General features: G+C 46.3%; 1 protein-coding gene across 2 annotated transcripts in view; it reads right to left on the bottom strand.

The window, feature by feature from the left end:
* Positions 1–19,192: 19,192 nt before the first annotated feature.
* The window catches only part of KAT6A (lysine acetyltransferase 6A), a 51,091-nt gene continuing 45,578 nt past the window's right edge, over positions 19,193–24,705 (bottom strand). For both annotated transcript variants that reach the window (XM_080370505.1, XM_080370504.1), the window contains exon 18: positions 19,193–24,304. In XM_080370505.1, coding sequence (XP_080226631.1) covers positions 21,717–24,304 — 2,588 coding nt within the window. In that variant the 3' untranslated portion in view covers positions 19,193–21,716. The remainder of the gene's footprint in view (positions 24,305–24,705) is intronic.

Below are 24,705 nucleotides of genomic sequence, written 5' to 3' on the forward strand. Positions count from 1 at the left end.
CCATTCTGCCGCTTTGTGTGCAGCATTGTTTATTTCCAGCGTTAAATGGACAAAACGCACCACCTCTGCAGAGATGAGGTCTGCTCAGACTAAAGTTCCCAATATGTAATGCTCCTTCCCAGTGAATGGACCTTACCCTCCAAGCTTCATGAAGAAGTCACTTCACTACTGCAGCTGTGAGCAGAGCCTCTGGATCAGCTTGCTCCAAGTGTCCTCACAGTACTTTTAGCTCTAAAGTATGACTCTAAGGCAAAGCGAATTAGGGAAAGATGCCAGCTCCTCTGCCCAAATATCTGCAATTTACCCACAGTACAAAAAAGACAGCATAAATGTCCCTCGTGTGACCCCTCTGCTCCTGCTGACGGTGGTGCCATGCAGTGTATTGAGAGGCCCCACAGGGAAGTGCTGCTGATCCATGCTGGAATGTTGTCAGGAGACAGCAAATGCTGCTGCCTCACATTTCGGATGGAGAGAGGGTGATCTTGTCTGTGTCTTATTGAGCTGCTTCTGGCCTTGGAGAACTCCTCTGGCAGGTCTGAGAGGTGTATTTCACCATTGGCAGGGATGAGTTCACAGGTTTTGAGAAGTTTTGCTGATACAGTACTGATGGACAGCAGATATTTTATACTTCTGTCCTGTGATACTGCAGCTCCTCTTACTGCAATCTCAGCTCTGCAGCCATTTGACAGTGGTCTTGACAAGAAGCATTTTTCCCAGCACCCACAGAAAGGGGGTCAGCCTGCTGACCATCATGCTGCTCTTTTAACAGGAGCACGTTGCTATGCATCAGTGCAGTGGCACATCCAAGCTGCGTGTGAAGAGAACTGCCATGCCACGCTCCACTGAACAATTCTGTCTTGGACCAAACCTACTGTCACTGTGAACTGAGATGATTCTGCCAGGAAAAGATCTGGAGAATGGAAAAGCTTAGAAAACTACAGCCTGCAAGGCCAAATACAGACCCCATCCAGGCATCTACTAGAGCTGAAATACACCCATGCCAAAGACAGTGGCCCACGAATAGAAATTCTGTTTCAACATTAAAGATGGGAAGCAGAACCGTAACACTCCCCACTGCACTAAAAGCATGTCCAACATCAAAAGCTAATTAGGTACATTTTCCCTTTCTGAGAACTCTGGCATGCCACCACCCTATGCTCCACTTCCCATGCCCACGGCCAGCTTGAGTACTTTCACCCACAACAAAGCAAATGGGAGGGGGAAAGAGAGAATAAAACCCAACATTCAAAACCAAGAGAAACTCCATGCAGAGATTCACGAGGACAGTAGATTATTGAAATTTAGCATCTTATTTAAGAACACACTATTTACTACTATAACCAAATCCATGAAAATAATTTACAGTAGAATGTTACGGTTCAAACAGCAGAGTAAGAACCTAGAAAAGCAAGAGGTGTGCATATGATTACATCACACAGTAAAAGCTCACAGTTCAGTCATCAACAGAGTACAGCTGATTGCCAGCAGCCCAAAGGAAGATCCCTTTTATTCCCTTCACCGTGCCCACCACCACAGCCATCCTTCCATTCAGATGAATGGAAGATCTTGGCTGGCGTCTCATCTCTGCCTGAAGCTCTGACAGATGCGATCCAGCAGAAAAGCAAGGTACAGCCCAAAGCAGCCATTTCTCTGCTCCATCACTACAGCTTGCATGACACCTACAAAAAGACGGACAACTGACTTGTAAGAATTTTCATTGTGTTGCAATATATTTTCACAGTTTTGGTATGTTGCACTTTAAGATTCTGCTTCTCTCAGCCAACTAATACAAGGTGTTAAAAAGGCTGCAAGTTTCTGAATCTTTCCACATTCTGATAACACCAGCTTCACTTTGTTTTTAAAAGATTCTCAAGAACAATGGAGCAAAATGGACTGGCTTGTTTCGAACTCTCCAGTTCCAACAGCAAAGCCAGTCATGTTCAGTGTCCATCTAAAGCACCAGTGCAAGAATCTTTTTGCAGTCTCCTGAGTCAGAGAGACCAGGCACACAGCAGAGCAGGCTATATACCTCCAGGAGTACGGCCAAGGCATACTCCAGGAAACAGCACAACTACCTCACCACAAGAACCCCACCAGCTTTTTACCGAGAAGGCTGCTAGACCAGAATAGCTAGCAAGTTGATGGTACATGCCCAGGATGACATTGCCCAGGACCCTCCCTATTAGCACAAGAGATTCCAAGGTCTCCGAGTGCAATTCACAACAGCTAACCTGTAATTAGCAACTTAAAGCTGGCCTATTGTCCAACACCAGGACAGCTATAGAAGAAACTAACATCTACTGCTCAACAGAACAGTTTCTCCATGCAGAGCGATGTAGGCATGCTAGGACACAGATGTCAGGCCTCAGAGGCAGTGCCTGCTGCTGGCGACAGGAAGGAGAGCAAGCTGCTGAAGTATCTGAGAAAACACTGAATTTAACAGCAGCACGTTTGGCAATGGAAGGGTCAAATGCTTGGAAAGCCTAGTACAGCATTTCCCACCACACTCACCCAAGACAAGGCTCTGAGATCCTGTGTGACCACTGGCTGGTTCCGTTGATCTGAGAGCTGAGCAGACAGCTTAGTCCCTGTGAGGTGGTGGTGCAGATACTACCCTCTTCTCTTTCCCAGTATGTCCCTTAAAACAGATGACAGACCCTCAGTGCATTAGGATGCCAGGCATCTGTACTGCCTCAAGGCACATGAAAGCTCCACATGACGCAGGGGTAGAACTGGAACGAGATCTAGCTGGAGCAGTCATATATTGACAGGTCAGTGTCTTTGCTACCTGTGGCCAGCAGCCAGATAACTGCGCAGCGCTCATGGGGGCAGCCACAGAAAGGGGCAGCATCGTTCCTGTGTTCAGACATGCTCTGTGCAAGTTGGGAAGTACACTGTTAAAGCTGAAACTGTCCTTAGTTCACCCCACACCTGTCTGTCTCACCCACCGAAACAGCACATTCTCATAGCATTTATCTTATTCTTTGCTTTGTGCCGCGATCAGCAAGTCCTGGGAAAGACACAATGCTCCCCATTCCAGGCACGGCATCATGACAGAACTAAATGGACTATGAATACACTATGCATTTCCTGCAAAGTACCTGGAAACCTTAGTTTTCTGGACAAATTACACTGTAAAAAGGTGAAAATATTTACTATTCCTTTGCAGAGGCCATCAGAGCAGTTAAAAATCTAACATAGTTTATACTCTGCAAAGGCTTTCAGTACTCTGTTCTCTGCATTTCTCATTTAAAAGGTCCAACGTATGCACATGAATGCATGCTACAAGCCCTGAAAACTCCTGTCACGCAGTGCAATGAAGTGCCACAGCCTTCATTTCTGCTTGTCTTGCTGCAGTACCTTTTTGCTCAGTCTTGTTCTCAGTGACCCAGACACACACACACACGCACGCACACGCACACTCTCTCCTTTCTTCATCTCTGTGTAAATATAGAAACCTCATTTGTTTTCTAAACACTCTCCTGCTGCTGCATTCTCTCCCTCCACCTCCCAAGACACTTAAGTGAATACCTGCTGCTCTGTTTCTGCTGTAGATTTTCCACTGAGGCTGCAACGTTTTGAAGTCATAGATTCAACATTGTCCTCTACATTTGCAGCCCCTACACAGACATGTATGGCTCTGGCTTAATGTTTCACCCAGTCAGCAAAACTTGTTTGCAAATGAGCTTGAATTTTGCTGCTGTTTGCAGCATTGTGGTGCAAAACATGATATAGTTCAGCTGTGAAAGGAAATGTGAGCTTTCAGATGGTTCTGCCATACTGAACAGTCCCCTTATAGAGAGAAGGTGTCAGGAACTTCCCTGCACCCAGGAGGCTGCCCTCTACTCACCTAAGATTTTAACAAGGATGCTCTATCCAAGCCAGGGTTAATGTTTTCAGAATGTCCCCTCGTAGCATTTTGAGAGTTGGAGGTGAGGACTGCTAGAGAGATATAATTAAGGCAGGGAACCCAGAAATCTCTGCAATCCTTGACCTATCCTTCCATCATGCCTCTCAGTGATGCTGCACCTTTCCAGACCAGCACAGAGAGGGTACATTCCTGAAGAACCTTGACATACTTAGACAATTAAAACAAATTAGCATAATTCAGACTAAACTTCTAATTTTAGCACTCTGTAAAGCTGCTTTCCTTTGAGCTCAGATCTAGCTTGCTGCACCTCAGCTTCACCACACTACAGGCAGCTTCCCACCGTGAACAAACAGCCCCACAGGGCTTCCACAAAAGGCACTGTCCTTCGCTGCTTATCCTCTGGAAGGCACCTGCTCTAGACTGGGGTCACTGCCTGTACACAGCACGAATCCTGCTCAGGCAGACACCTTGGCCACAGAACCAGGCACTGAGGATAGGGCACAGCTGAAAGAACTTGCTCCCAAAACAGATTTCTGAATGTTACAGGGTTTCAGACATTGCCCACATCATTTCAGTACCTTGTTAACTGGTGGGCTCACCAAGCCACATAGATTCCATTATTACCTGAATAATTTAAGAGCCTGCAGAGCAGCAGTGCAGAATGGCACCAGCTTCCCCTCAGCAAATCCCTGCAGCAGCAGGGTCTGCTCTGACCTGACATCCTTTACATCCAGATGCCTGTATTCTGCTCATGTTCTCCCCGACAGCCACTCCCCCCTCCCATCACAGTGCTGCATTTCCCTCCTGCCTGGAAATGTCAGGAAAGGACACAGTCACAGGCTCTAAAATGCCTTGCTGGCTAAGTACTGTACAAGCTGTTCCTCACTTACAACTGACTTTAGTACTTGCGGACAACTATTTACTGGGAAAGGGATGGACTTCCCAAGTCAAACACGGTTCATTATATATTAGCTCACATTATCTGAAAGACCAGGCTCTCTTGGCACCACATTCTGCAAAGGGCAAGGTAGAGAGTGAAAGAATAAAAAAGTAAACACCAGAGAGGAACTGCTACCGTATAAATGGTCTGATTTCTTTAATTGGGCCATATGAGAGAGCTCTTGGTCTGTGCCCATTGCAACAAATCGTGCTCAGCCAGAAACTCCTGTAACCTTCCCACTGTGAAGGAACATTGAGATCAGTATAATTTCTGCATTGCTGTTTTCCTTCCTGCACACACATACACTGTGCACTGTCCTCTGCCATCCCTCCCCCATACTTAATGCAAACACTGGAAAGAAAACACAAGGGCTGGGAGCACAGATGCTCCCATTATAACCAGTGCATGCTGCATCACAACCTAACAGAAAAATGCTAGAGGGTGATTGTGAGCAGTGGCGAGTGAAATTGGACAGAGTTTAGTCAAAGGTAAGTTTGAAATAGCCCCTTTTCTTCCGGCTGACTCCATACCAGAGAGACACAGGGAGAGATGGAGGGGAAACCTCAGTGGCAAATGCCCCCTCACAGGCCTCAGACAGAGCAGTACGATACATCATCGTGCTGATGCTTTTTCTAATCCTGACAGCATTTCCATTTCTACAGGACCCCAGTGGTAGGTCAGATAAACAGCATCAGAGGAAGTCATGGTCACACACAGCCCCTGTACTTCCCAACACAGCCTAAAGCAAGAACTAAATATTTATGAAGCTTCTATGAATCAGAGGTCTGAATCTCCTGATAGTGCAGCCAGCTGACGCAATCCTCCCCAAACCCTGATGGGACTTGCTGCCCCAACAACCTTGACAAAGCTTGGAGGGTCACAGTTACCTTGTAGTCACACAAAGCAGTTCCATTTTGGCATGCTGGGCGGAGGTGGGGTGCAAATCCTCCACAATTTCTCCATCCCTCAGTGCACTGGATCACCTGTAAAGGAGCTTGTGCTTTGCCCCAGTTTGCCAGCAGCTGTGTATAGAAAACACCTTCCTAGCTTTACACGCTGGACATTTACAGCAGAAAAGATTTGACACAGTACTGTTGCTTTGAACCTAGCACACACACAACCCACAGGAAGATTTAAGATGGTCCTGTGATTTGAAAAATCCTTTTGGAAGCCTACCTAACAGCTAGATAGCTCACAGCTGAGCCTATTCCTAGTCACACCATTTAATTTGTTGTCTAGAATTTGTTGTCCTTCTGGTTACTTTCAGAGTGGTAAAAGCTAGGGTTTCCTTGAGTCTCAAAGGCACTGGCTGTCCTGACATCCCATGCCCCTTCTCCCTGCCACTGCACAGTAGCATCATGCTCCAGGCAGATGGTAGCAATTCCTTTGCAGAAAAAGCGCCTCCGACAGAGAGTACTGGAGGCCAGACAGCCAGTCCTGGCTACAAGGAGCTGCTACCGACAGCTGGAGCCTAGCTGCAGCATTCGCTGCCCTCATGGCCTTACCTAGTGCTGATCTCACCTGGTCCTAAGGTGCCTTCTTCAATGCTGTGCCACACCACAGGCTGGTTAACTTCTCAGGGAAGGTGTGTGCATAGCCATTGCTCTTGCAGTGCAAGGAGACACAGGATGAGTTTTGGCTGATGGAACTGACAAAACTTGCAGTGGGAGACAACAGAAGTTGCAGCTGGAGCTATTGCTCTAGAAGCAGGCAGAGAAAGGAGACAAAACAGCTTTTCGCTCCGAGACTCTGCAGGTGGCATGGTCCTTTCCCTTGCTGATGAGCTCCAGCTTCTTGCAGGTTAGATACCAACACAGCTCCCAGCAGCCAGTGAAGCCCTGGGTGCCTGACAGCCACATCACGTCTTTGGCAGGATCTACTGCCATGGAATGCAAGAATCCAGGTAGCCCAATCCAGCAACTGTACCAGGCCAGACAGCTATGGCAGGAGTATACAATGGTGCTCAGAGGTCCAATTATTCTGGGGATGTTCTGAGCTATCTGCAGCCTAGGTCTGCTGAAATCCTTCGCTCTCCTTCTGTCCATCATACTCTCCTCTGCAGTCCCTCTAAACCCAGCACAAGCTGAAGGCTGCTGCTTAGTGACAGCCTTTGAAAAGGGTGGCAGGCAAGCAGACAGAATAGCCCCAGTGGCTTCTCCTTGGCACCACTCCAGCAGTGATTTCTCACCCCGGTTTCTCATGTGCTTATTGCATGATTATGACAGAGGTGCCTGGATTTTCCATGTCAGGGATCCTAAGCCTGGACTTAAGTTCCACCCTGATACAGCTCATCAGTGAACAGCAGGTGAACGAGCTCTTCTGCTTGTCACATAACAAGCACAAGCGCATAAACATCCCATGTGACCATTCGATTGTCCTACTAAGGAGTCATCTGTAACTGCTCCTCTGTCTGTTTGAGCTTGTGGCTGTTGCTCCAAACCCTACATAGCTTGCTCTGCCTCCCACATTTCACTAGCTTCCTAAGCATGCAAAATTTCTGTCATGCGAAAACATTCTCATTAGTATCCTCCAAGTCACCTCAGCCTTCTCAGAGCTGCCTATCCAGGACCTAGTCCCCCTCCCAACTCACCTCATACACCCCAGCTTGGAGTTTCTCCTGACAGTTGATGTCGGTTATCTTCACATTTATTCCTTATCCGCACTTGAGAATACGAAAGGGATCATTCAGTCCTCTGTGCTCCCTTTGCCCTTTCCCACCACTTCATTCAAGCTGGTGGAAAACTTTCTCTGCCACAGCTCCTACCCAACAGAAACACCCCTCTCTCTTTCCCACCTATTTCAAACCCTCTCTCACAAATTTCTTGTTTACCTCCTCTGAAGCACCCTCCCAGCCTTTCTTGCTGGGATGTATTTCAGTGTGCAATAGCAAGCACTAAAATATTTCCTGCTGCAGCATGCAGAGGAAACACTGCACCAAGGATGGGTGCCAGCCTGTACTGTGGACAGTCATGAACCCTCAAACTGGTCTGTGTGCTGCTTCCAGGAAACAGACAACTAGAAAAAAGGCAGGGAGTTTTATGCAGAGTTTCTTACAAGGAATAATTTTCTTTTACCTTTCAAGACTGCATTGTGTGAGATGAAGGGATTTGGTCCATTTTCTACCTTTAAGATATAAACCTTTGATATATAACCACAACAACAAGCCACATGCAGCTCCAAAAGGACTCAATAACAGTGTGTCCACACAACAAGTTACAGACCAGCCTCACAAATTGCGCCGAAATGTCACATCCTCACAATGTTTTGTGCTGCTCCCCACTAATCCCACTAATTTCCTGGCAGAAAAAGACCTGGGGGTCCATGTTGGTGGCCAGCTGAACATGAGCCAGCAGCGTGCCCAGGTGGCCAACATCATCCTGCCTTGTGTCCGAAACAGTGTGGCCAGCAGGACCAGGACAGTGATCGTCCCCCTATGCGTGGTGCTGGTGTGGCTACAGCTCAAGTCCTGGGTTGAGTTTTGGGCCCCTCGCTGCAAGAGGGACACTGAGGTGCTGGAGCGTGTCCAGAGATGGGCAACAGAGCTGGGGAAGGGGCTGGAGGTCAAGTCTTACAAGGAGAAGCTGAGGGAACTGAGGGCATTTAGTCCGCAGAGGAGGAGGCTCGTGGAGGCACCTGAGTGCTCTCTGCAGCTGCCTGGCAGGGGGCTGTGGCCAGGGAGGGGTCGGTCTCTTCTCCCAGATAACAAGCAACAGGACAAGAGGAAACGGCCTCAAGCTGCAGCAGGGAAGGTTTGGATTGGATATTAGGAAAAATTTCTTCACTGAAAGGGTGGTCACACACTGGAACAGGCTGCCCAGGGAGGTGGTGGAGTCACCATCCCTGAAGGTGCTTAAAAAACATGTAGATACAGCGCTTAGCAACATGGTTTGGTGGTGGTCTTGGGTTAACAGTTGGACTTGATGATCTCAAAGGTCTTTTCCAACTTAAATGATTCTACGATCCTACAAATCCTGCAGAAGGCAGGACTGTACCTTTTAGGTGCTCTGCATGACTTCCAAGCAAAGGCGTTCTGCCTCTTGAGGCAGCCTGACCACAGCACACCTACAGTGGAAGGAAGCGTTCTGGACCACTGCTACCTCCCAGAACCAACCACAAGAAAAAAAGTGAGAGCGTGCTGCATCCAAAGCACAGATATGGCTACGGTCTGTCACCACTTGCCTATCAGTGCAGCTGGCCACATCAGAGACTCCACAAGCAGCCTAGCAGCTACAGCCAAGTGGCTCTGATCTCCTGTGAACTGGCCATCTAAGTAAAATGTACGGAGATTTGAAGCTAGGATACTGCGGCAGGAATAGCAAGAAACCAACCCAGATGATCCTTGGCAAATTCTCTAATAGCAATGAAGTTCTGTTCTCCAGTTCACACCCTCCTTTGCTCACGGGCTGCTCTCTGCCATACCCGCCTGTCAGCAGGGCATCCTGAAAAGCCACCAACACAGTATGCTAGAGCCCATACTGCCTCACAATACAGCACTTGCACCAAATGTGGGAATGGACAGGACTACTGAATGCTTGCCGGGCACCCCGGTGCCATCCTCAGGCAGAGGCAACCTCCAGCCGTGCTGCAGAGCCCAGAGCAGGAGCACTCCTCAGGACATGTCTGGCTGTTTAATGGACAGCTCGGCCCAAAATGCAAGCGCGGCTAGGCTGCACAGAGAGCAAAGGTGAGTGACAAGATACTGTTCCTTAAATTCTTGGTGCAGCCCTTGTCAAATTAAACATCAGCTCTCATTGTCTGAGTTACAAAGGCTGGGGGCAGAGAACACTGGAGGAGCAACAAGGGTATACACTTGGTCTGCCCCCGTGCTGAGAGACAAATGAGAGGCATGCAACATGAAAATGGACAGTACAAGGTCAATCAGGTTCTTGTTACATGCACTTAATACAAAAGCCAAGAAATTACCATGGAAACTAAAAAGCAACAAAAATAACTATGGTCCAAGGAGAAGGGTTTTGCACAACACAGTATTAAATAACAAAACCCCACTGCCTGCAGGTATCACAGGACACAAGGTACTTGCATGTCTGAACCATGCAGTTCATGAGACACACAACCACACAAAAATGCCTGGGAACACTAAAGGATACAGAGCTCTCATCCCCCAAGATGTAACATCAGTTTGCATGGATGCAGGAAGAAACTTGTTCTTGGGCCATCACCTCCTTCCTCTGGCCATCTCCACTGCTTCATATCATGCTAGCACTTCCTTGGATCACAGGTTACCCCTCCGCTAACCACTTGCATTGCAGCGGTGCATGGTGGGCTCAATCAAAAATCAAGACACCAATATCCTGCACTGTACAAACACAGAGCAAATAAACAGTCTCTACCCAAAAGAGCCTGTATCTGTACACGGAGCGGAGGACAACTGACAGGCACAGGCGGAGGAGCAGAAGGACCCCGTGACACAACAGAGGGTTCAGCCCAATCCAGCGGCTGGTGCAGGAGACGTTTGAAAGAGATGTCTTTCACACAGATGTGATGCGAGTCTCACGCAGACTCACAGGGCACTAACAGACACCCGGGCTGGCACAGTTTAACCCCCCACAAATGCTGCAGCCAAAACAGAATGAGAAACTCCAGCGCATTCTGGCAGCCCTCAGCCTGGCACCAAGGAGACTTGTACAGTAAGCCACTACCGCTGGAGACACTCGGGCTCTGGGGGCAGGGATTAGGAAGAGAGCTCTGGCCTAATAGCAAAATCTCCTGGTTTGGTGGTTCTTCTCATCGGAGCCCCTTTACAGCCCTCTGGCAATGTCAGAGACAAGCTGCTCTGTCAGCCTGGAGATAAGAGGTCCTGCAGGGAAAAGCCTGGGGCCTGCAGGCGGTAAGCAGCTTCCGTTGAAGAAAGCAGCCTTTGAGTGAAACCATGGCAGCTAAAAGACCCCACACCAAACTTCCTAGCTGCTGTCTGCAGACTTCACGTCTGTCCTCAATGTGCTCACTGATCCCCTAATCAGCTGCTTTCTGCAGACACAGACCCCGCCTGGGCTGCCCTGGTCAGATGTCTTGGCATTGAGAAAAGCAAACGTGCTGACGCCCAGCTTTGGTCCCAAGAGGAACAGGAGGGTGAACAGGAGATCTGCCCACCCTGACCGCAGCCCCTGAGCCCACCCAGGCAGGCGTCCCTTGCCGGCACGCTCCCTGGATTCATCACTCGGGATGGGATAGCTGAAGATCACCTCCCCCTCAGCCACCAGAGCCCTGTCGATTCCTGCAAGCAGACCTTGCTCTGCGCCCCGTGCTGGGACCGTCCCAAAGGCCTGTTTACCGCTCTAAGGTCTGTCCCACCCCAGGGAAGCAGACCCCTCCGGGTATGTTCAGTGGTGCTTCTCCAGCTCCATGGCTTGTGTCACCATTTGTCTTGGCAGCAAGCGCAACTCGGTCTTTCACAAGGAGCTGCCCACTCCAGTACCTTCCACATGAGGAAGTCCAGACACTTTGCAGGTATCTCTGGATGTCCCAAGCCATCACCAAGATACACATACACTGTGCTTTGGGGGGGGGGGGCGGCAGTGTGTGCAGTGAGGAGGCAGAAGGGAAGAGGCTGGTTTTCTCTAAGACTCACAAAGCGAGCCCTCACCAGAAACAGTGATGAATGAAATCTAGGAATTGCAGTGTCCAGGACTAGCCCAGACAGCCTGAACCAGCCGCGTGGCAGGAAGAATAAAAGCCTGAGGGCTGGTTAGCAGTGCCTCTCCCCAGCATCTCAGCAAGGATCAGGACACAGCTATTGAGATGCTCCAAGCAGTAGAGCTTTGCTGTGAGGTTTTTGCTCAGAGGGGGCACACAAGAAGTCTCTAAGTCTTTTGCTAAAGGCAGAGGAGAAGCCCACCTAAGACATCACTGTATTGCAACCTCCTGTCACAGATATCCTTGATTACCCTTGGTTTCACCTCTCTCCTCACTGCCTCTCTGCGTTGGTGCATAGCACATACATCCTCAGGCCCTGCTGTGAGAAGAACAGTTTGAGAGGTCTTCAAGGGGTAGCAAAGCTTTCTCAGCAACATGCCTGCTCCTGCAGGAAGCTGGTGCCAAGAAAAAACTGGCAGTGACTTTCCAGAGAGGAGCTACAGCTTGGAAAGCTGACGAACCCAAGGCTCCAGCATGTCTGTGTCAGTAGAGGGGAAAGGCACCTCTTCTCCTGACCCCCCCACTCACCTGCTCCCAGCAAATAACCTGCCTTTTCTGGGAGGGATGACCTGTATCCCCCTCACAAACACAGCCTGACCTAAGCAGCAGCAGAGCTCACGGTCCCCTGCACAAAACTGCTTTCTCTGTTGGTGGTCTGCTCCTGCTGTACCCTGATTTCAGTGTTCTGGCAGAGATCAAGCAGGGTATGGAGAGGACATCAAAACCACTTCTTCTCTAGAGAAGTGGGGTGGGGGTCTCTTGCCCTTCTGCTCTGCAAACACAGAGCAACTCTGGGAAACTGCATGAAGCTAGAAGCCAGCAATTTTATTGTGGAGATCAAAACTGTTCCTGGGCTGAATGAGATTCTTTAGCTGCCTTGACAAACCCCTCACTTCCTTTCTCCCTTCACCAGGCTTTTTTATACCTCCCCCTCACAGATTTCTGGCCCCAAAAGTTGTCCTCTGTTTGGAAGACTGTTTCTTGCACTGACTGCAGGTAGATATGTACAGGGACTAAACTGCTCCCCTGTCATCTTCCCCACCCCCCCACCCCCCAAATGCAAATAGCGCTCACTGCCACAAGCACAGGCATCTGGATATAGGGCTGCTTGCCCCAGTGCCACTGACCTTTTTCTTCCGGTCCCGAGAGCGGTTCCTGCGCTTGCGATTGGATTCTTCCTTCTCCCTCTGCTCCTGCAGAGCTTGAGCTTCAATATCTTTGATTTTCTTCAGCTGCTTAGCTGCTTGAGCCATGGCCGGTCAGACTGCAGTTCCCTCCAGAGCTCAGACCTGCACTTTCCACGGAGCACCCTCCAATTTCTGGCCAAGAAAGTCCTTCCCCTAGCTCAGATGCTGTCGACCCAGATGAGTGTGAAACCAGTAATGAGAGGAAAATAGAAAGCAGCCAGCAAGCCCCAAAGGGCAGCCGATGTCTCCAGCTAATTGCTAGATGGAGCCTGGGACGCCTTTATAAAGCATTAATAATCCTAAATCCAGCTGTTCCAGAGGTTCTGTGCACCACTGCAGCAGCCCCTGACTGCATTGGCACATCATGCAGAATCCTCCTTGTGGGACAGGACACCAGGCTGCTGCTGTGCTCTCTCCTCACTGTCTCTCCTGCAGTATGAGAAGAGATGCACGCAGTCAGCCACAGGAAGGAAAATAAATCTCAGCAATTAATGCATAATGACAATAGAGAAGCAGTGGAAAAGGAGGGTGATGCATTTCATCTCGACTTCTGGGTTCTCCGTAGCAATGCATAAAGAACAGTAACCTGCATGTAGTCAGTCAGTGGCTTTACCACTGCAGTGCTGCTGAGGCAGGCACATATTCCAGTCTCTCCAATTTTCTGCCTTGCAGCCACTCTCTGTGCAGCAGCCGTATCACTCGCTCACTCTCTAGGTTATGATTCCAGCTCCTTTCAAGGGGAGCAATAGGGAATCACTGCATCAGTTTGGAGGCAGGCAGCATCTCTGCTCAGAAAACCGCCGATACTGCAAAGGATGTGCCAAGTACTGGAGCAAAGTGCAGTTTAACAGCATCCTTTCCTCCTCACATGTCTCCACTGAGTGAGCAGCAAGGGGAGGGGAGGGATCTTGGCTGTGAATGGGAGACAGAAACCAAGGGCTCAGTCTGCTCTTTGACTACGCAGCACCAGGAAAGTAAACCAGAGCCACAAGCTCCTGCCCATCCAAACATCACCAGAGCTCAAGTCCTCTCTGCGGATCCCCAGTCAAGGTTCCTGGAGAGCCAGCCACTCTCTCCATACACATTCATGCATTTCACCTGCAGCTGCCTTCCAAAACCACAAAAAATTCTACGCTGGAAGCCAAGGGTCAAGCGTGGAGGTACAACTTTGGTTCCTATGCATGGCACCAGTCTGTGAAGGGGCCAGGATAAAACCAGGGCAGACTCGGTGGTGGTGACCATAACATGACCTGCAGCAAAGTGTGCTTTACTGTTCAGGTGCTTTGGAGCAGCCCTGCCTTTATCAGCTCGATTCTGGTCCCTCAGAACAACTGTCCCCTATGTGCAAGCCCATGGGCAAAGTACTAGGAAAATCATCAGCCCAGGTGGAAGCCCTGCACTTTTCTGGCACAGTCCTGCCCATCTAGACAGAAAGGGTCCCTGTTGTGTCAAAAGATGGAGAAGCAGGGATTAACATCCATCTCTCCGCAACTACTTGACAGTCATTTACAGGTTATTTAGGCTGGCGAGAAGCTGAGATGCAGACTTAACTGTACAGACACTACTTTCTGCCCGAGTAAGTTTTCCTGCATGTCTTTTCCCTTTGAAGTTCCTCCAGTTCTGTTGCTTCACCCACAGACCAAGGAGGGTGCCAAAAACAGGAAAAAGGCTGGCATATTATAGTTTATAAAGACTATGACTGAGAATATAGAGAAGGTCCTAAGAAAATATGAAGAATAAGAAATCATAACGTTTTACAAGGCTTTTCCAAGGACAGCTTTAGCTCTGTGTACTGTACCCATATGGATAAATAATACTCAAGTATTATATACGTAGATAGATAGATAGATATAAAAAATACAGCTGCACATCTTTATATAGCAATGTTCTATGAATTACCCCTGCAAAAAAAATTTACAAAATTAAATAGAAGCTGCATAGTGAAAGGCTCCACGGACAGGAGGTGCCAGGAGCACAGCTGCGCCAGTCACCCCAGTTGTGCCTCTGCCGCATGAGCACTTTGCAGCCAAATGAGGCAGAGGTCAAACAAAAAAAGATGACCTGTGGTCAACAGTAAGCACACAGGATGCAAAGCAGTTGTCACAATTGGCCATAATACACTGAGAGCTCCTCAATTCTGCATGTTTGACTTTGCATCCTAAACCAGCTCTCTGCCAGTTTAGAAGTCTTTCTGAGGAACTTCCTAATTTTTCAAAACGAGGAACTCGGGAATGAAACTAAATTCTGCTATGTACAACGGCATCAGTTTCCACCACATGTACTCACTACCGTTTGGGCACCAACCTGTCAGTGCGGTGGGGCACACTGAGCTCCGAGCAGAGCTCCAAGGCTGTAGCAAGGCACTGCTGTGACTTTACGTCTCAGCCCTTACTTGAGTTCTGCCTTCCAGGTTCCCGCTACGTGGCAGGGTCTGCACACTTGCGCTTAAGGGATAGCTGTGCTACAATCCAGATTTTGTCATAGGCATCACTTTTTTGCTGATGTCAACAAGGCATCTACTGCAGACACAGCTAAATGGCATCAGGCAGTGGCAGTACGTTCAGTTTTTGCCTGTAGGACACCGCCTCCTCCTCCAAACAGTTCCCACCTCTTAACTCCTTATAAGCCAGAACAGAGTGAGCACAGGGCAGGAGCAGTAATCAAGGGAAAACCGGGATACGGGGAAAAAGACACAGGAGTGAGAAGAGTCATGCTTTTGCTGGTCCAGGGGACAAAACAGAAAAGCATCTTCCTGAAACTGTCTGAAAACTTGCTTCCCCCTCCGCATGCATACAGGAGGAAGGAGATCCAGTCTCCCAGATGGAACAAGAACATTTTCATGAGCTCCTCAACTCTGAATTCAGAATTCTGTCTCAACATATTACAGCCCACAGGCTGAACTCCTCCATCAGTCAACCAGGTAATTACCAGAGCCCGTTCACTGCAGATCCCTTTACATCTTGCCTACTGTTTTCCTGCAGCGGTCTGTAGCTGCCCCGTATTTGCCACTGACTATATAAAGCTGTAGTCAGGAAAGACAGATAGGGTCAGAGAGGGCAGGCAAGGCACTGGCACCTTGCCATCTCTCCTAGGTATACCAGAAGTTACACCTACCTTTATACATTTCTCAAAAGCCCTTGATACTAAATTCAGAAAAATAGAAGTTCTTAAAAAAATGGCTTCAATTTTTTGAATTGAATTCAATTTCAGTTTCCTCTGGGGAAACAGAGGATGGCAGAATTTCAGTAAAAGGATTTCCTCCTTTAGCTGAAAGGTACCGTGTGCATACACTAACCAACATGTTAGTAGAGAAAAAGCTTTCCAAGAACCTTATTTAATTGTTTGACACACAGCACCACATTTATCACTTTTTCCTTGCAAAACAGATTATTTGAACTATGACAACTCTCCAGTACCTCAGTCACAGACTGGGATTCTAACATGTGACACAAATGACAAACATATCGACAACAGAGTCCCTGTTCCAAAGAGTTCACAGGGTAAAATATTTGGCAAGGGAGAACAGACAGATACTGACAGGGGAACCCTTCAGGGAAATAATCACACAAAACAAACAAGGTCATCAGGTGCCAATTCTACATATAGAGCTGTCCTCCATGAGGAAAGAAGCACAGAAACAAATTTCTGACTCTGTCTGCAAGGTACTGCAGCTGTTTCAAGAGATTAAACATGTAGCTGGACTCTTGCCCTGCTCTAGGTGAAGACTAACATTTGGTGAAATTGCCGAGATTCTCTGTGTTAGGGGCAAAAGGTTTTTACATTCAAAGCTCAACTTCAGGCAGCTATTTTTAGGTAAATTATTTGGGCTGACAAGCTGTGAAAATAAAGGATGCTGCAGGCCCCACCTTAGCTGCTGTAAACTTAAGTCTGCCTCAGTCTATTTGCATTCCTCTCACTGCAGAGATAGGATCTCACCAAGGAGCTCTCTCCCGAGTTGGGAACCTAATTAAGATGGTTCTGTTCTTTTTAGCATTTTCTTACTATCTCACTGATGAGCTTTCAGAACTGTCAGACCCCTTTGAGATAATTCTCCTTTCAGTTATCCTTTTTTCAAAACCACAGTGCTAGTCTCCCAGGCAGTAGTTTGCTGCTGTGGGTTGCATTTAAACTCTTCCCTGCATATTGAGTTGGTAACAGACATTTTGGTCCACATATCAACAAATTTAGAGTAGACCTGACCGTGCCGAATGGAACAACTCTCACCATGTCCACAGCATGATACCTGGCTGTGGCAATGCAGAGCCTGCAGCAGCAGCTGCTGTTTACACCGTTCAATACAGTACTAAGGGTTCTTGCATTTCAAGACAGTCTGATTTCAACCCCATTCCAGCTTAGCAACTCTCTCTCCAAAAAAAACCCACCCTTTAGTTCAGTCATTCTCTAACAGTAAGATTTGATAGTTTGTATGACAAGATTCTAAAAAGAGGTCACCTTGTTCATGGCTCATAAATGTGGTTACCATCAAGTTAGCCCACACAAACAGGTTTTTGTTGGTTTGGTTTTTTTTTTTTTAAACAAGCAGAGGCTATTAACAGCCTACTTGATCAAATAATGCTTTTTACAAATATTTCTTAAGTAGCAGTTACTGTTTATCAGCTCATTAACTCTGGAATCACATTTCCCTGACCTCTTCTACAGATTTCCATAAACATTTACCTTTGTTCCTTGGCCTACAATGCTAGAAAGTTGTTATAAATCATTATGTTCCTATCTAGACACTTGCTTTTTCTCCTTGAAAGAGTTTCAACTACCTTAAGAACTGAGAAATGCACAAAAAGTTAAATTTTAATAATTATTAGCACTGACTCAGCTCACCTCTAGCTTGACTGCTTGTGATTATTAAGCCTTGCAAAGATCTCAAACAGTTATTTGAAAAACATTTTGTATCAGTGTGTATAACCATAAGTTGGTGCCAGGGCATCAGATAGATTTTGAACTGCCCTACCTTTCAGATTATGGTGCAAGCATTTCACTAGAACATAATCATATGCTGTTATTGCACGGAAGTGATTTGCCATGACCATTTCAAATTTTGGAGTTATCTAAAGCAGCAGAATTACACTCTAATCACTCAGCACATTAATTCTGGAAGTCAAAGCCATTTTGAATTGCTGGAGGACATGCAACTTTCTCAATTAGTATTTTATTTTTAAAACCCATAAACGTATCCTAAAAATGAGAGATGCTTCTGAAAATTGCTAATAAATAAAAGGTGAATCATTGATAGATAATAATTCAAGCCAAGTACATTTTAATGGTCAAATAGAATCTGCCAGATTTGTTGTATACAGAAAATAACAAGCAAAACTCAAAGGACCCCAAACTGCAGTTGTTTAAGGTAGGAAGAAAACAGGGCACACTGGGGTGGTACCCACCGCCTCATAACTTTGCTACTGGCCCGTGCCAAAGCTTCTTAATGAACAACTTAAAAAAATCTAAGCTATGAGCGACTGAACACAGCTTTCTGGCATGGAATGGTTAATTCAGTCTTAATTCTAGCACTCACTATGGGAAAGCAATGCACATACATGCAAACACGAAGGATGTGCATATACCGAGATCCTGATGACTCTTACCTGTAACACTGCTGATGTACTCACTGTAATTCACAAGTGATGAAAGTAGTGAAAACCTTAATCACAGGTCACCCTGTCTCTCCTTCCTTCATGCCTGAATAACTTAAAAACTGTTATGTGAATAAATTAACAAATCACCCAGGAGCACCCCTGTATGATTAGCTTCCATCTGTATCCTGACACAATTGGTCTGAAAATTCAGGTGCCTTCGATAAAACAACTAAAATGAGTCCAAGGCAAAATGTATCAGCTTAAAGGCAGATGCAGCATCATACTTACCTTATATAAACTTACATTCCACCTTGGTGAGGACTGGAGATGGGAAAAGCATGTCAAACTTAGTTTTACTAACTCTCGAGGTCCCTTTAATTTATTTGCCACAGTGTGCTTCCTCAAAGCCATACCTGTGGCAACACATGTGTGAAACTGCCTTCGGAAGCCCGCCTGTGCCCCCCCAGCAGCCTGCAGGATCGTGCCGGCCCCGGGGCTGCGGCCCTGCTAGGCTTCTATTCCCAAACCCTGCCCGCTGCTCCCATTCCAGGTACCGAGCATAAAGATGAGCGCCCAACTGAATGGGGGAGGGGGAGAGGCAATTTTTTAAGTGCACAAGTCAAATCCCTCAAGTGATCGTAGGAGGAGACACCGACGAAGACCTGCTCATGCTCCACTTCAGCTCTGGGTAGCCCTTGCAGAGGGGAATTTAAAAGGTGACAATTCCTGGAAAAGCCCTCACGTTTTTGGGTTTTCTTCTTATCTTTAATCTTTCTCCGACTAGAAGCTGTAGATAAAAATTAACATGGACAGATACCTCGCAAGTAAATTGCAAGTACCGCCTCTCTTCCAGAGCAAAAGGCCAACAGGGAATCACATACCCGGAACCAAGGATCGGTGACAGAGTTCTGTGCTCAAATAGAAGAAAAAAAATCCACACGCACAACTCACATCCAAAATGGCTCAACATAATTTATTTTTTATGTTAAAATGTACAGAGTTCTTTTGAAAGTACTTGCTAGAAAGGGGAAAAAAAAGTGATATTACATACAAGGAGAGGAAGGGAGACCATCCAGCCAGGAGCGTATGACATGGAGAATTACAAAGGCATCTAGGCACCCCTTCCCCTTAGCTTACAAGTCACCATGAACAAAGTACAAAGAGGTTACAAAACAGGAAAAGCAAATATAAACAGACAGGAATAGACTCAGCTTCATTTGTACATGCGGCTTTTAGAGGCATCTGGAGCTCCTATTCACACACTCTAGAGATCTCTTTAAAGAGAATTTTTATCTTTCTTAAAATAGTTTTTAATATTCTACAACAAAGATAAAAAATTTTAAAGATGGAATGAAATGAAAAAGCTCTTATTTTTAAAAGGCATCAAAGTCACTAACGGTGAGATTTTTTTTAATTTCTTTTAGAAGATTACCCAAGTTATCTTGCTAAAAATACATATTTTTTTTTTTAAACAGAAGTGAAAAAATGGTAGGTACCAATATTACTGCGTTGGATAATTTCTTTTTTTATATAGAAAAGAACATTTTTTTTCTACAATAGTTCTACAGTCACAAAGGCTTGTGGAAAAGGGAGCTGCCCAATTGATTAAAAAAAACCAAAAACAAACATACAAAACCAAACCAAACATAACGGCAAACAAACTAAATTCACGGCCCTCATTTCAACAGCTTCTCCTCCTGTCTCAGACCCCCCCCCCGCCCCCCTCCCCCCCCCACCCCAGCAATCAGGAAGCAGTGACACAGCTGAAGATCTAGGAAGGAGAGGGCAGCACAGTGCGCTTTCTACATGGGTTATTTGGAACTGGAATAGTATATACAGAGAAATGGGGTTCTACACAGCCTTGTACATGCTCAAAACTAAACAGAAATAAAAAGTGGAAGTCCTTTGAATTCTGCCTTTTACGGTTAGCAGTTACTGGAGGAAAGTCCATTTTAGTGCATCTGAAGAAACCCCAACTTTCTTTTAGACTCTTTTGGTTTAAAAACAAAAGAAATTAGTCTTATTAATGTGCCTGTATTTCTACTTCATATACAATAAAAAAAGAACTTTACATTAAAGGGTGTCCCTTTTTTCCTGGGTGACATGCCAGTAGTGTAGCCAAACAGAATGTAAATTGGTTTATACGGTAGTAACAGCAAAATCCTGCCGCCTGCATCCTATTACAATGTTTGGACTGTTTCCCTCCTGTAAAACAGGCTGATTCCCTTCTTTTCCCAGCGTGGCTATTCCTATAAAATGGGTCTCAAACACAGTGGGAAGAATCATGGAAAACATCACTGACTCCCCCAGAGAGCGGCACATTCAGCAACTTCCTACCCCATACTAGGAATGGAAGAGTGACAAGGACACCACAGGGTTCTCATCAAGTCACTTACAACATACACTTTGTCTTCCAAGATGACTTAAGTAAAGAGAGTAAGAGGCAGACCACTGGAAACAGCTGCTTTTGAGCTCAGCCTGACTCAAAAGGCTCAGAACCAAAACCCACAGCATTTCCAAGTACATACTAAAGCAGACTTTGGGATGTCAGAGGTGCAGCTGATTTGGCAGTTCACCAGAAGAGCCTGCAATCATCTTCTTGTCCTAACAGACCATTAACCACCCTATCCTCCTCATGACTGCATAAGGGATACAAACAGATCCCTCTTGAGATACTTCCAGTAGTTCACAGTGACAGAACATGTGTGCATGCATGCACATGTGTGTGCACATGCATGTCTGGGTGGTGAATGGGATCATTTTAAAGTTACATTATATTTTCAGCATGAAACATACAATTTCAATTAACTCTTCTACAAAAACATCAATGTGAATAGTTTATTGTTTACACGTAACTCCAAATTTTACTGGGGGCGAGGGAGTCAGGGAAAATTAAAGATTAAAATTTCCTGACTTGCAGAAATAGCGAGCATCGTTTTTCCTCTGTGTCCCTTTCCAAGTCTCCCAATAAGTGCCTCCTGCTAGAAGTAGGAAATGCTAGGTGGGGTTTAGAGGGAAGGGTTGTTATTGAGATGTCAAACATTTTACATGACTGCAGCACTAGAAACTGCATACAGAGGGGCACAAGGGAGGGAGAAGGACGTACATTAAAAAAAAAATATTTAGAAAGATGATTTCACTGTTACACATATTCTGTCCACATTTTCAGCAAAGTAAGGCTCTTTTTAAATTATGAAAAGATTTTGTGCATGTTTTCCCCTCTAAAAAACACCTGTAAATGATTTTAGCTGTAAAATGTTTCAGGATTGTGAAGAAAACAAAAACACAAAACAAAAAAAAAAAAATCAAAAAAATAAAGACCAGGCTTCCTAAAAAATAAAATAAATCAAAGAAAATCCCTCTAAATCTACAGCAATATTTTAACTGGAAAAAGGTCCATTTTCTCTGGTTCGTCAGTATAAAAGGTTCCTTTATTTATATATATTTCAGTTTTTTAGGATGCAAGTTCATCTTGCTCATCTTCTCATGTATGGTCCATTGAGAGACTGCTTGGGCACCCCAGCAGCATTCATGTAGCTGTGATGGGAGGGGCCAGTGTACATCATGTTTCCATGAGGATTTGGCTGCATAGGCTGCTGGGTATAGGCCTGGCTCCCCATCATTCCCATCTGCATCTGCATAGGATACTGTGCTGTCTGGTTCATGTAGGCAGGGTTACTATGGTAACTGCTGTTCATCATAGGCTGTGTCATCCTGTAGCTGTTCATGGCATTCAGGGTGTTCATATTCATGGAATTGACATTGTAAGGGGTGGTTGGCATTAGGTTGACTCCCATGTTCATACCCCGCTGAACAGCTAATGTACGAGGACCAGCCTGCATGGCAACTGCAGGTGGGCTGCGGCCATAGAGCTGCTGCTGGTGTGCAGTTGCAGAGGGCAATGGTGCTGATTTAGAGCGAATGGAAATGTGCCCCTTGACTGGCATTTGCCCCTGCAGCCTCTGCGTATGTGGAATACCAATATTGGTAGCAGACATATTACACTGAAGCAGAGGTGACGTGAGGTTCATGGTGGTGGACGCCAGATTTGGTGGGGGTGTCATAGTGGCTTGTGCTTGCGGTGTGCCTGCTAACGGATGAGAGGGAGCTAGCTGAGCCAATCCTGTGTTGGACAGAGAAACGCTGGTTGCATAGGAAGTCACAGCAGGAGAATGGCTATAAGGCATGGCATGAGGGTCCATAATGGTGTTTGTCAGCTGCTGCAACTTGGCTAAACTGAACGTGGCTGATGGTTGTGAATAGCTCCCAGCACCAAAATCCCCTGGAATCCTCTCATAGATACTTATGTTACCAGTGCTTCCTGATTCAGGTATTTCCATGATCATAGGTGCTGGGGTGAAGCTGTTACTCATGCTACACTGAGACAGTGGAGGTTGCTGCTGGGGTGGAGGTGGGGGCTGTGGCTGCTGTGACTGAGGCTGTTGCTGTTGTGGCTGCGTTGTTGGTTGCTGGTTACTTGGAGGCCTTTCTACTACACAGCTCTGAGGTGACTTGATATTGCAGTTTGCTGCAGGCTGGACAGTGTTTTGCTGCATCATGCTGCAACTGCTGCCAATGTTTGCCATTTGCTGAGTGACAACACAACTGTTCTGAGTGAGGCTGCTAGAAGAGGATAGTCCTCCATATGAACAGCTGCTCTGGGAAGAGTTATTTCCACAAATGCTGCCTCCCATAGTGGAATCATAGCTGCTGGGGTTTTCATAATTCTCTGTAGTGCTCTCAATGCTGCCAAGGTCACTGAAGCCACTATCCACCACCTGCTGAGAGTGGTCTGATACTGAAGGCACATCCATCATGGGGCTGGTCTCCATGTTCTGCATAGAGGGTGCGGACAGGGATCCTTGTTCAGGACTTATCTGGGTGTAACTGCTCTCCAAAGCAGGCACATTTGGGCTGCTGACAGAACGTACAGACTGGCTGGGGTGGGACTGCACAGAGGATATTGGACTGTTGTGTTCTGAGGCCTGGCAATCTTCGACCATTGATATCTGAGGATCCTCCTCAGTCTGGGTATAACTCTGCAAAGTCTGACAAGCTGCAAGAGTTTCTTCACAGTCCTGGTAAGCTACATCATGCTCATTGCTTTCCTCCTGTGTCAAGGACTGGACTGCTTGAACAGTTTCAAGATCTAGTTCACTATGAGGAATTTCTTCCTCTTCCTTTAATTCAATTAACCCTTCTTTATTACTTTGCTCTTCTTCGTGATCATCTTCAGACCCAGGGATGTGCTCTGAGCCAACTGATGTCTCATTGGACGCCTGCTCTTCCTCAGAATCTGCCTCTGCTTCATCTTTTTCTTTTGCATCTTCTCTACTGCTTGGTATGCTTGCTTCTAAAAAACATTCTTGCACCTGAGGCTCCTCCTTTACCCCTTCTCTAACTGGCTGTTCCTCCGATTCTTTCTTCTTCACTGACTCCAGATGACCGTCATCTTCGTCATCAGCATCATGATCTTCATTTTGATTTGTCACTACAGCTACTTCCTCTTCTTCCTCATGGTCATGCTCAGGTTCATCTAGTTCTTGCTGTTCTTCTTCTGATTGCCTCTGCTCTTCTAAAACCCGTGGCTTCTCCTCTACTTCCTCTTCTATCTCAGGCTCTTTTACTTCTGGCACTGGACTGCTGTTGCTGTCCACAGGAGAAACTGCCCTTACTTCACTGCTGGCTGTATCTTCCTCTTCTCCCTCTCCTACCTCTTCTGCTTCCATATTCACATCATCTTCTTTCCTTTCCTCAATAAGAGGCAGCTCTTCTTTCTGCTCAGCACTTTCTTCTTTATCTGAAATTTTGGGCTTACGCCCTGGTTTTGAACTAGCTCCCACAGCATCAACTCCTTCATCCTGAACTGATGGTGGTACCTTTTCCTGGTTCAGTTTAAAACCTGGTTTTCGGCCAGGTCTTTTCTTCCAGTGGACCGGCTTTCGGCTTTTCCCTTTTGGCCATCCCTTCTTCTTTTTCATGGGTGTAGAAGTATCTAGCTCAAGTGAAGAATCCTTTGCTTCACATTTTCTCAGCATAGACAATGGTTTCAAAGTTGGGTTACCTGAAAACACAAATTGAAAGATACTGTTCAAACACTTTTGTTTGACTTGAGCATTAATGGAAGCTTTCCCAAGCATTCCCATCATGTTTATCAACTTTATGTATCAATACCAGCTCAGAGATTTATTGTGAAGGGTAATGAGAAGGATCAAGGTCTATCCATTAGCAATCACATTGCACATTATATTTTCAAAGAACACCAATGCTTTCTCTGAGCCTTTAATACACAATCAAATTAAACACTAGGTTATGTGATAAAGTCCTGGAAAGACTCACCACCCTTTACAGATTTTATTTACACAATATGTTCACAAATGAAAAATACTCCAATGTAAGGAAACACATGAAGTTGCAATATAAGCATGTTTTCCTTCAGATTTGTATTTTGTGCATCTGCTGAAG

The sequence above is a fragment of the Falco punctatus genome (assembly GCF_963210335.1).
Source record: "Falco punctatus genome assembly, chromosome: 20".
NCBI classification, from domain to species: domain Eukaryota; kingdom Metazoa; phylum Chordata; class Aves; order Falconiformes; family Falconidae; genus Falco; species Falco punctatus.